The 12,542-nt window shown below is 38.0% G+C and overlaps 1 protein-coding gene across 1 annotated transcript; it reads right to left on the minus strand.

Moving 5' to 3' along the window:
• Positions 1–10,318: 10,318 nt before the first annotated feature.
• LOC118558994 (type-2 ice-structuring protein-like) lies at positions 10,319–12,267 on the minus strand. The gene is made up of 7 exons (XM_036129637.1): positions 12,145–12,267; positions 11,964–12,056; positions 11,851–11,880; positions 11,339–11,445; positions 11,109–11,243; positions 10,925–11,036; positions 10,319–10,682 (listed from the first exon to the last, which is right to left on the minus strand). The coding sequence occupies exons 1-7, from the start codon at positions 12,197–12,199 to the stop codon at positions 10,615–10,617; spliced, it is 600 nt and encodes a 199-aa protein (XP_035985530.1). The 5' UTR covers positions 12,200–12,267; the 3' UTR covers positions 10,319–10,614.
• Positions 12,268–12,542: the final 275 nt, after the last annotated feature.

Below are 12,542 nucleotides of genomic sequence, written 5' to 3' on the forward strand. Positions count from 1 at the left end.
CTGAGCCTGAAAACCCTGTATTGAATCTAAGTGTTAACGTTACCAGCTAATATTAAAGGATCTTTAGAGCCAAACAGATCCTGGTTCTTCCTATATCAAATCAAAAAGGTGCATAAACCATAGATCTTTGTGTGTCTGAAGCAAACAGTTTCCATTTTTCATAAACCCATATTGATAAACATGATGTAACATTAAAGTGTAGATCTCATAACACAAAAAAAATCAAACATGTGAGTCAGTGGAACAGAGCAGTTAAACAAACAGCAACACAATATGAGAAGAGTCCAAAACCTCAAGAACGCAAAGTTAAGGAAGCCTTCAGGCATTACAGGCACAAGGCAGAAATTAATCTAATCGCGCTTAGGGTCTCTTCAGGCAACTCCTCCCGTTGAAGAAAAAGGAATCAGAGTTCTCTGGCTTCTTCATCCCTAGTCCTGTTCTTGGTTCCTCCTCGCAGGCTGGAAGATTGAGCTGGATGGTAATGAATGTTCAGTTCTTAATTGGGCAATTAACCTTTTCTTTTGCATTTCGCCTTAATAAAACACTTTGTGAAGATGGTCTGCAGACACGAGTCCTTGTTTCCACTAGAGAACAGAAACAAGGTGTAATTAGTGTTCTTATCAAAACCCCTTTCATGTGCCATTTATTAAAACATTCTCCAAGCACTTTCACATTCAAGATATTTCTGTGCACAATTAATTAGCTCTCAGAGTTCTGCAATTTAATTATTAATTAAAAGAGTAATCTGTAAGTTCAAATGTATCTGCAGTAAATTCATAATAATTCTTAACAGAATGCTTTCAATGTGTGTCTTTACTGTTGTTGTCTGACAGTTGAAGTTCTCTGCAACATAATTTCATCAACATATTCGTTTCATGTCATTTCCCGTTTTATTTTGAAAACCCAACTGAGAAAAAGAAAGCCTTTCCATGTGAAAGCCTTTTCCCTCTTTCTCTCTCTTTTTTTTAAAGAAATAAAGTGAGGTGCTGTTCTGCTCAGAAAAGACAAAATATTTACACCATGTTGTTACTGTTCAAGGATGCCAAGGTTCTACAAAACAAGCAGTGAGCAGGAGAGAACAGGAGCTTTTGAAAACGTTCTAACAACCAAAGCTACTTAAGCAAATCAGAATTAGTTCCCAATTTAATCTCAAAATAAAGTAAACCATACATGTGATTATTTCCCTTTTTTTAACTGAGGATTCAGGACTTTAATTAAGAAGTTCTTGGATGAACGCATCTCTGCGTTCCTATTAGTCTAGGCCTTTGCAATCTGATCTATGATCTATGTATTCTGAGTGCCTGGTCAGGAAAGGTTCTCTGAAGCTTTCTGTTTTCAGCAACCCTAAAAACCCCAAACCCTTTACAGTCAGTGTCAGGTGTCAGGTGACCTGTGGGACCACCTCGTCATCTCACTGGTTCCACCAGCTGTGTCAAGTCCACAACAGCTTCAAACCACAGTAGCTCGTCCCTGGGTGTCATGCCCCAGGGGTCTCCACACCCCCCTCTGTGTGTGGAACGTCTCTCGTTGTAAGGATCTCACCTTATGTCCCGTTCAAGATGTTCTTTGCACAACAGGAGTTCCAATGTGGGGTGTCTTTGCTGCTTTAATGTTCCTCAGAGAAAACCTTCATTGATTGATATCACCTTCAAGCTGTTACCCTTTTATCATCACAGCCCCCTAACCATCCTGACCAGATCCAAAATGTCCACATAATTTAATCTAATTGAAGTAATTTTACTTATTTTCTGTATGTAAGACGATAACCATTAAATTATCCTGATCTAAAAGCCCTCAGGTTAACAATAGACCCTTTTCACAGTGACGTCATTCAACTTCCGTTCTGCGGTGAAGCAGGGTATCTTTACTTCCGCTTTCTCCGCGAGCAGTGTTTTTACATAGGGATTTCACACAGTCCCTCACCAATCTACCCAAATTTCGTTTGGGAGACGTGCACAGACTGGTACAAAAGCTTTCGGCCACACCAGCCTCCAGACTCGACAAAGATGACAAGTTCTTTGTGGAACAATACCTTTTCGATTATGAAGGTAAGAGCTTTGTCTTTTTAGCTCTGTTGTTAGCATAGATGCTAGGATAATGGTAGCTATGCTACCAACAGGACTTTTGTCATTTATTATTTTTCTATTTCTCCATTATATTGCTACGCTAGCTTTATTGCTATATCAGCTATTCTGTTTCACAGCTTTTAGCCAATGAGTCACACCAGGGATATAGTTGATGTATAATGTTGAGCCTTTTCATACTTTGTTTTGGAACAGTGTCAATACTGTTGGGCACTTGGTCACAGCTCTATGAATAAAAATGAGGAGCCTCATTCCCTCCCGTTTTTTTTTATTTATTTTTTTTTTGTGTAGTATTTTACTGAGGTTGCAGACTTTGCAGTATCCCACAAAATTCCTCTGTGGGTTCAGTGTGTTTCTCAGTCTCGTCAGTAGATTTGGAGCCTCAATTAATAAAATAATTCTGCCCATTCCTGTTAAAACTGTGATAGTTTAGGACATCATAGACTGAGAAAGACGCTGTCAATAATGTTGCATGCACACTGCATGCACACTAATAATCAGTTCACTATAGTATTTATGGATTATGCTGCTGTCGGGGCAAACCCATTGTGTCCTATACTGTTATTTTTCAGGAACTGACCAAAAAAACATGGATTTTAAAAAACTTCAGACATCACACTTCATATATTTTAGTTATTTATTACATAGATACTTCATAGCAGCTCTGTCCATTTTACCTTTTACCTGTCCTGTTTATCGTGCTGCCTTGCTTCGGTTCTCCTCTGCCTTACAGAAGAGCCTGCTGCCGAGCTCTGGTGGATTCTCCCCTGAACTGTCAATTCTCTGCCGAGCTGTGGACCCCGATGCCTGTTCCTGGTTCCAAGAAGTCTCTCTCCGGGCCGTCAGCTCCTGCCAACACCATCACCCTGTTCCCGTGCAGTTCTACCTCGCTGGTTACATCACCCTCCATCCCATCAAACCTTCAATAAAGACTTTAACTTTAAGTCCCGTGTGTGTGGTTCTGGGTTCATCCATAGACAAATCGTGACAATTAGACTTAGACTTAGACAACTTTATTTGTCATTTTGTATGCACAGAGTGCGTACAGAACAAAATTCCGTTTGCATACAGCTTGAGAATTACAGTAAATTACAGCAGTGATTTAACAGTAAACAATTGAAATGTAAACAATGCAGGAGAAAGAGACAGTGTGCGATCACAGTGTACAGGTGAGTATTTTTAAAAACCATTTGTATGTGCAGAAATTAATTAATTTTTCAGATTAATTTCCTTTCATTAACAAATTGTTTTTGACAGCTCTAATAAAAATTTACATGGTGAGCCACTGAAATTATCTTGGGAATAGCTAAATAAACTTATAACTCAATTATCTTTAAGAAAGAAAGATGGAGTTTAATTTGTTAAAGACCACTTGCAGAAACATAGGTGTCCTCGGAAGAGAAGTGCTGACTGCAGGCGTAAGTGCTGCTGCGAAGGATTTTAAAATTTGGCCCCTCGTCTCTTCTTATTGCCGTCACCCAACGGGCTCCAGTCTCAGCATCAGCCGGGAAGTCGTGAAAACTGAGATATGGAAAGTTTTTTTTGTTGTTCGAACGCTGTGGGACACTGCAGTAGCGGTTTCTCTGTGATTGAGCCATGCTTGGTGGATATGATGCTGCTGAGAGATGGACACAAGGGGAGAAAAAATAGATTAATTATAATACTTTTTAAAACCTTTATTTAACAAGATAAACTCCCATTGAGATTAAGATCTCTTTTTTTAAAGGTTGATCTGACTAAGGTCAGCAGCACGTGTCATTACTAATATAGTATAATAAAACAATTTCAGGCTTCTACTTAAAATATACAGTATTTTGCACAAAAACTAAAAAAAAAGTGCATTAATATAAGTGCAAATAATATTATGAACACAAGTACTGTCCAATAGACCCGCGGTAATTTTTTTTGGGAATGAACAAAAAGATTCAAATGGAATAAGATCTTTTTAATTCAGTGACTGCAAATATATATATAACACGTCACCATAATCAAGTAAGGGGAACAATGTAGCAGATAAATGTCTCTTTTTTTCACTCAGTGAACAAGATTTATTTCTATAATAGCAAAGCTACAGTAATAATTTTATAACATCTACATCAGATTAATGACAGGTAAAGTGAGCTAACAAGCTGCTGCATGTTAGCTTTGATCTACATGTTACTGTCCCGATCAAAGCATCTTTATAACAGCAATGATCGCTACCAATACTAAGGAAAGTAAAGATAGTCAATAAGACACGTTTAATATTGTGCTCTCAGTCTTACCTAATGAAATCACGCTGATTACTGATAGGTAAAAGTTTGGTAAGGTAAGCTAACAAGCTGCTGTATGTTAGCTTTGATCTACATGTTACTGTCCCGATCAAAGCATCTATATAACAGCAATGATTGCTACCAATACTAAGGAAAATAAAGATAGTCAATGCGACACATTGTGGTCTCAGTCTTACCTTATGAAATCGCGCGGATTATCAGTGAAACACCTCTTCACCTCCCGAATTTTCTATGTAAAAGCATGTAGCCGGAAGTAAAGATACCCTGCTCCGCTTCAAAACGGAAGTTGAGTGACGTCATGTGAAAAGGGTCTATTAGCTAAAACTCAGTGTTATGTGTTTCCCTTAGGATGTTTAACTGGTTAAAAAGACTACTGAGATATTTGTGTTCTAGTTGAAAGATACTAAATCTCCATAAATATTGTAACCATTGTACACTGATACTTTAATCCTAAATTTACCCATGTTAATTAGTAGGATGTGTGATTATGCTAATTTTATTGCAACCTTATCCATTTTAGTCAGTAACCTTGTCTTTGCGTTTTATTGATGCCTGCCAGAATAGCACTGTTTCTGTATTCTCTCGCATCTGAGAATGTCTAAAATGAGACTAAATCTCTATGTTAGCACATTCCTATCATATTGACCAGGTTTCTGTGCAAAGAAAAAGAAGCAGAAAGATAGAGCTGTTAATAGCAGAAAGCAACAAATATCTTTAAGACACCACCTTTCCCGCTGGAAGCTCTCCTGGCATAACGTGGTCAAAACTTAGTATAATTTAGTGTCCAAATCTGATTATGACTCCTTACCGCACTGCTAGCACTGTTTTCTCAGAGCCTTCTGTTGGCAGAAAGGTGGCGTCTCCTTTAATCTGAAAGCAATAACTCAGAGAAAAACAAGAGTATTAATAGCATGCAGTTAAAACCCTGGTCCCCTTAGTGTCACTTTAACGTGATGTTGTTCTGCTGATCCTGGTAAATTAGATCTATTCCTCACCTTTTCTTTGAAACTCTGTTCAAAACACCTCCAATAGAAAGAAAGCAAAGAAAACAAAAGAAACGTAGTCCATGCTTAAAATGTCATTTGAATTACGGAGCTGCAGTCCTCCCAAAACAAATGAACATTTTGAAACCATGAACATTAATTTTAACCGAATTAATTCACACAGATGAACGTTTAGTTACATACGATACATACATACGTACAGTTACATAGAAAGGATGACATTCAGACAGACAAACACGTGCAGGCCTGCTTTTTTTACTATCTTACACAGATCTGTGTTTTGCATATTTTTTTGTATGTATGTACGCCTATGGCAACGCCGAAAGATGTTTTCAACGTGTTAAATTCCCGCTTAGTTTAAAAGGTGGAGAGCGTGCGCTGGCTACAACCCCTGAATGTTTCGTCCACACACGGTTTTACGCTTCAGTCCCGCAAGAATACAACTTTGTGTCGCGCAGACACCTGGATGCTTACCCATTTTTGAAAGTTATACGTCGTTATTAGCAGTTCAGAACACTTTTACCCATAACGGAAGTGTCTCTTGTCAGTCCCCCTGTAAACGCTTCCCCGGTGCAATGTCCTTTTAGTTCCGTTTCCGTTTCCTGTTTTTATTCATTTTATTCAATTTTCGCTTTTCTTTTTTCTCTTAATTTTATTTTTATTATTTAGTAGCAGTACTGCAAGAAAATAAAATAATAGTAATAGTAATGATAACCCCTATGTGAGAAATGTCCATGTTTAATGAAATAATTTCAAATCATTTATGCATGTAATGCTTCTGGGCCCCTACTTTTTCAGCATTAAATCGAACGTCCCACTCTGGGGCAAGGCATGACCCTGAGAAATCTGCCTTTGACCCATTACACAGACTCTTCTGCATCCAGACTTTTTTTTATTTATTTTTATTTATTGTATTCTTTTTTTGTTGTTTTTATTATTATTATCTACTTGTCCTGAGCACGATCGACCAACTAAAATGAAAGGCCTCACATCTGATGGTCGGCTTTTTGGTATAATGGTTGAGGTCCCCACTTATCAAAGCTGCGAACGTCTTCGCAACAGTCAAGGACTTAAGCATCCCTGCCGCTTTCATCCACAACAAAAGTGGACAGCCTCTTATACGAAACCAAGACAAGAGGACTTTAATTGACCAGCTGCAAACTGCTCAGCCGGTCACCCGTTCTCCAGGTGAAAATCACTCTGCTCCTCCTCCTCCCAGCATGAGAGTCCGCATTTCAGCTGAAAACGTATTTTAATTAAATTTTGAATTTTAGTTTAATGTTAAAACCTTAGTCACTGTTCTGTATTGTGCATCCTGTTTTATATAATATAATTAATTATTTCTACCGGCTTTTACTTTTACTACCTTTTAGGTTTACAGTTTTAAATTTTAAAATTTCTTGAGGTATTCTTTAAAATGGGGTTTAAATTTTAAAAGCTTGCAAGCATTTTTGAGCAATTGCGTTTGTTTTTTAAAAGAGCTGGAAAATAATCCCCTTACCGTCTGATGAAAGAAAGGTTCGGATCTTCGCGCCGACGTCCCAGAGACGCTCCGAGACCAGGAGCTCCGCCACATCCCTTGAAAATCCATTCAGGGTACCAGAGGCTGGATAACCTCTCCGGGCCGGCCAAAGCAGCTCCTGTCCTAGGACTCCCCGGCCCGTCGGTCGGACATCTTGTTCGTTGACGCCAAATTGTTATGGGAGTTCTTGGTGAAATTCTAAACAATAGTAACTGAGTTCCCATCTTTACTAAATGACGAGACGGTGGTAATGACGTTCCAGCACCTTTATTGAGAAACAGAGCAGAGATCACATAGATGGAAAGTAATCGCACCCCACGGTTCCGCTGCGGTCTCCGTCTACCCTGTCTCTGCCTGTCTCGCTTTTCGGGCTTACCCTAATACTGCACTGTGGCCTTGGTTTGAGACATAACAAAGACAATCTATCATAGACAATAATCATTCTACGTAGCATTCAGCCTTGCACTCAGCAAACAGTGGATCTTATACACAGCCATCATGTCTCCAGGCCTCCAATGTCCGAGTGGCGTGAGACCATAGTGACTTCAGAATAATAATTCTTATAACAGTCATGTGACGCAAAGCAGTTGCGTGATCAAGGGGATGCTGGTGTTTTATGTGTATGCGGGCACGTGCGTATGTGATGGGCAGTGGTATTGTGAGTATTGCCTGATGGGCCCAACCAATTTGAAATGCGTTCCGCGGTCCATGGGTTTTGTATTTCAGTATGACACTCTCTGTTTATAGTGGTCTTTAATATTAAAGTCGTCAACGTTGAGTTTTTCTTGACTTCCTCAGAGAAAACCTCATTTCTCCTTGCCCCTGAACCAATTACCGAAAACAGGGGCGTTCACTCCCCTCGAGTTAGCACAGTTAGATCCTGGTCTTCTGCAGAGTCACAGGAACGGGACTGGCCCTGAAAAAAGTGCTCTTGAAACACTCATAAGTGAGCGGAGCAATCTGCTGCACGGCCATCACGAGCCAGTGGAACTGGGCCTAAGGACAAAAGGGAGAGAAATTCAAAGACAGAGAAAAGACTGGAAGAAAATATGTAGAAAAAAAAAAAGAGAAGACAATGGAGTAAAAGGGACAGAGGTGAAACGGGCGGAGAGAGAGCAGGAGGGAGAGATCAACATGATCATGGGACAAACAAAACACAACCAAACTTCCATATCAATATAGTTCAGTTTCATTGTCCAACCCCCTGTATGTATGTAGTATATAGATAGATAGAGGAAGATAGAGATAGATATAGATAGAGAGATAGAGATAGAGAGAGAGAGAGAGAGAGGAGAGAGTACAAAGAGAAGAGATATATATATATAGATATTATGAAGATATCTATATCTCTATAGATCTATCTAGTATATTACAAATATAATATATATATATATATATATATATTATATATTACAAATATAATATATATATATATATATATATATATATATATATATATATATACATACATATATATATATCTTGACGTATAGTTATATATAATCAAACAGCTATTTATTTGGCTTATTTATAATACTTGAAAATCTATATTGTAATGTTTCTGGCACTGGAGCTGATCTAATTACTACTCACCACACCTGTTCAGTCTCCACCCTGCCTGCAATTAACTCTCAATGGTTTCACCTGTTCTTACCTCCATTTAAACTCTGTTCTGATCACCCTCCAGTGCCAGAACGTCTCATCTCATGGTAAGAACATTCCAGCCTCAGTTTTTTCGTTAAATTACCTGTCTGTTGCCCGACCTGATCTGACCTGTTTTTGAGTCTGCCCCAGGTTTTGTTTTTACCTAAATGTCTGCTCTGTACCTCTGTGGATTGTTTTTTGCCTGGATGACCCATCATCTCCTTAATAAATCCATTAAGCATCAGCTCCGTGTCCGGCTTATATTGGGTTCAATCTAAGCAAAGCATCACATATATATATATATGCACATCTATGTGTAAATACAATAGTCTGTACTGTATGCAAGCTAAAAACCTTGAAAAAGGTGCAGCTTTAGTTTATAGAAGGTAGATACAAGTAGTGAAATCAGCCTGGATACATTTCCATGCAGCACAGGAATAAGGCGTCTTCTCTGATCCTCGTTCACTACAACAGAACTTAACTTTTTTCTGTCACATACAATATGGCGGTGAAGTTGACATGCGAACCTGAGCCCAATGACGCGTCTACGTATATAATGTCTATGTCTATCCCAATCAAGTATTTAGCAGCTACTTCCTACAGGCTTGAGCTCAGCCAAGAGGACACAAGCTGAAGCGGTGACGCTGTTCCAAACACTGCCCCCTCTGTTTTTATATCTACAGCTGCACAGTCGTGCATGTAGGATGGAGTATAAAAAGACAAAGTGTGAAAAGTCCAAGAGGAAAAAGAGGGGACAGTAATAAAAGGGCTGGAAGAAATCTATTGGGGAAGAAAATGACCCAGGGATATATTGGAGGGGCAAATATGTTGGTGTGTAAAATTTAAAAGGATAATAAAATTTATTTTAAATATATTTGGTTTCAAATAAATAAAAAAATAAAAGGAGTGGGGGAAAAGTAACATGTAGTAAATATACAAAGAGTGAATAACGACTCAAGAAAGACTGATGACTAAAAATAGGTGTTAAATAAAAGAGGTGGGGGGAAAATCATGTGAAAATAAAATGTTCAAGCAAAATGGGTGATTGAAAATAAGTGGTTTAAAAATACACTTCACATAATTACACTAGAAGAAAATAAATTGTTCACAAAAAATGAATGATTGAAAATGGGTTGGTTATTTAAAAAGGTCTAAGGAAAAAAAACACTTGTTACAAATGCACAAAAAATAAATAAAGATTTCAAGAAAAACAGATGAATAAAAACGAGTGGCTTAAATAAACGACATGTACTAAAGATAAAATACGGCGATGTTCATTGATAACTTATTAACTGATCATCTATTGAATAAAGGTGTTCTATTTATCATTTTTACTGCCTTTAATGGCACACAATTTTATATTTTAGCTGTTTGTTGGCGTTGTATTTATTTTTATTGAGTCATTTTCTTTATTTGTGTATGTGTTCTGAATTATGGCAGGATTGGTCCTCCATACCGCACCTCATCTGGAAACAACCTTGGACAACCTCCTTGCTTTCCCTGACCAGTATTACACGTGAGAACAGTGAACCCTTCAATTCATCCAATATTGTAAAACAGGGTTTTGAAACTACTAGACGGTTTCTAATAGTTTAAAAGATAAACTAAAAGGAGATATTGTGATTTTTTTTCTTTTCTTTTTTGATTACTGAAAGGGATAAAAAAAAAAAGGTTAAGTCAGTGGCGTTTACCCACACAGGTGCAAAATATTTCTGTAAATGTTTTGTTTGTGTGCAAAGGTGAAATAAAAATATAGCTAAAAATTCATAAATCAAAGGTGGGAAATTAACCACACACAATCATTTTCATGCTTCAAAGGTTTATTTTTGCAAGGCCAAAGAAAAAAAGAAAGTTTGTCTTAAATAAAAAAATGTATACCCAGTCTGCTCTAATTAGAAGAAAACCACCCGCAGTTTACTTGTGGCTGTATTCACTGGGTACCATTAATGAGAAATTATATTAAGTCAAAGAAGCAGAAAGAGCTTTTAGGATAGCAATGAAGCTGTAAAAAGGCAGGTTAACAGAAACGCGTAACAAGGATCTTAGGCTGGATTCTGTTTTAAGCATCTTTGTGAACCTCAGACTGATCAGACTTCCTTAGCGCAGACAGAAGGAAGACGGACGGAGCAGTCCTGGTCATCCCAGCACTTTTCACCTTTGATTAGGAGAACAAATCAGTCAACATCACAGAAACAAAACCCTGAAGGGTTCTACACATTATCATATTTATGGGAAAGGTTGATATTTTGATCTTTTTATATCCCCCCAAAAATCAATTATAGCCCATGAATTCAATCTAATAAATTGATGTGTATGTTATATAAAAAGTTTACATAAAGGCTAAACCAGTCATTTTACCATCTGAAAAAAACACACTCATGTGAGATGGTCTTTTACCTGAATAGTTCATCTGCAAACAGTGCTGATTGTTTCTCCAATTATCAGGCTGGTTATGACACCAGTTTGTGTAGTGCAGAGGGCTTCCATCGCTCCAAAACCAAATGCTCATCTGAAAGAAAGAATTCAGTAGATGACATGTTTCATCAAATACTTAATATATAAACTTTACTGGTTAAAATACCTCCTGTACGTTAGTGCCTCCAATCCATGTTCTTCCAGACCCGTAAGTTGCCTTTCTTATCACAGACTGAACCTGATGGTACTCGCTCGTGTCATGAACTGATGCCAGGTTTGCTCCTATGGACAGACAGTGTCTCTACAGACAAACACATGATGAGGTGAATTAGTAGCTGGGTGTTAATAAAGAACTTTGAAACAAGAGAGAATGAAAGAAAATAAAAGCACAATCACCTCAGCTCTTGCCAAAGACATGTATCTGGAAACATAGTGAAAGCAGCGATTCTTGATTGGAGACCAGCCGGGAGGACAAGAAGATCTCTGGACCAAGTCAAGTTCTTCTGATGATAAACAGATGAAGATTCTCGGTTAAAGAAAATGTATGTTCCATTAGTCTTGTATTGACTTTATTTTGTAAAAGTTATGACATCCCGTCACAAAATAAAATCTAATGTGTTAAAAGAGATTACATAGTAATAATAATAGAAAAGTTAAATTAGTTTGTCACAATCAATATTAAGACAACTTGATTTGTTTTGTTTAAAATGGTCTCTCAGTTAAAGCAAAGAACCCAGAGACACAGTAGTTTGCATGTCGTATGCAAGCATCAGAGAATACATTTTAAGTCTACTGCATAATCTGAAGATGACACAAGGAGACATAAATGTTCTATTTACTATGGATTAGTTAGGGTTCCTAATCCTCACTCTGAGGAAATAAAACAATGACAGAAAAGACCCACTGACCTGGATCAGTGGAACCGTCATCTGGAATAGCTGTGGACATTATAAACAGGAGTTAGTGAGATTCTTTGTGTCTTAGTCTCGCTACATAAGTTGAATACTTAAGAAATGCTCACAGTCAGCTCTGGTCTGAGCCATCACAGAGAAAACCAGGACACACACAGCCAGCAGCTTCATGATGAGGTGATGAGATGATGCAGATTTGAAAACTAAAATCAAGTCAAAATAAAGCAAACATGTTAAGAACATTCAGTCTCATAATGTTGAAAAAGATAAGCAGAAATGTTATCAGTCAACCTGATGCAGAAGGACCTGTTTCCTGAATCAGCCAGCAACAGCTTGCCTTCACCATGGAATCACAGGCTACTTACAGAGCTTCTAAACATGCCATCATCCACAAAATGAGGAAATAACACAAAGTAATTCTGCAGAGTTATAGTCCTTGATCAGATCTGGTTCTGAACTTGTTTCGTAATTAAGCATAGACCAAAATCTAGAAATTATATTTTGTGTCATTCATGGCTGGGAAGGTTGCTGCAATAAGGGTTTTTGCAATGCTGTTATAGGAGGAGGAACTTAATGTGTGTCCCTTATCACCTCATAACCTTTTCACCCTACGCAGCTCTTTGGCCGAGTCAAAAGTTCTCGCTCCTCGTTCTCCGACCCCAGGCAGCAGGTCATTGAACCAAACCGTT

The sequence above is a fragment of the Fundulus heteroclitus genome, unplaced genomic scaffold, assembly GCF_011125445.2.
Source record: "Fundulus heteroclitus isolate FHET01 unplaced genomic scaffold, MU-UCD_Fhet_4.1 scaffold_195, whole genome shotgun sequence".
In the NCBI taxonomy this organism is placed as follows: Eukaryota; Metazoa; Chordata; class Actinopteri; order Cyprinodontiformes; family Fundulidae; genus Fundulus; species Fundulus heteroclitus.

Coding starts and splice junctions, on each gene's coding strand:
- LOC118558994 (XM_036129637.1), bottom strand. CDS start 12,199: ATGGTGAAGGCAAGCTGTTGCTGGCTGATTCAGGAAACAGGTCCTTCT. Junction 11,244..11,338: donor TGTCTTTGGCAAGAGCTGAG/GTGATTGTGCTT, acceptor GTTTGTCTGTAG/AGACACTGTCTGTCCATAGG. Junction 11,037..11,108: donor GAGGCACTAACGTACAGGAG/GTATTTTAACCA, acceptor TCTTTCTTTCAG/ATGAGCATTTGGTTTTGGAG.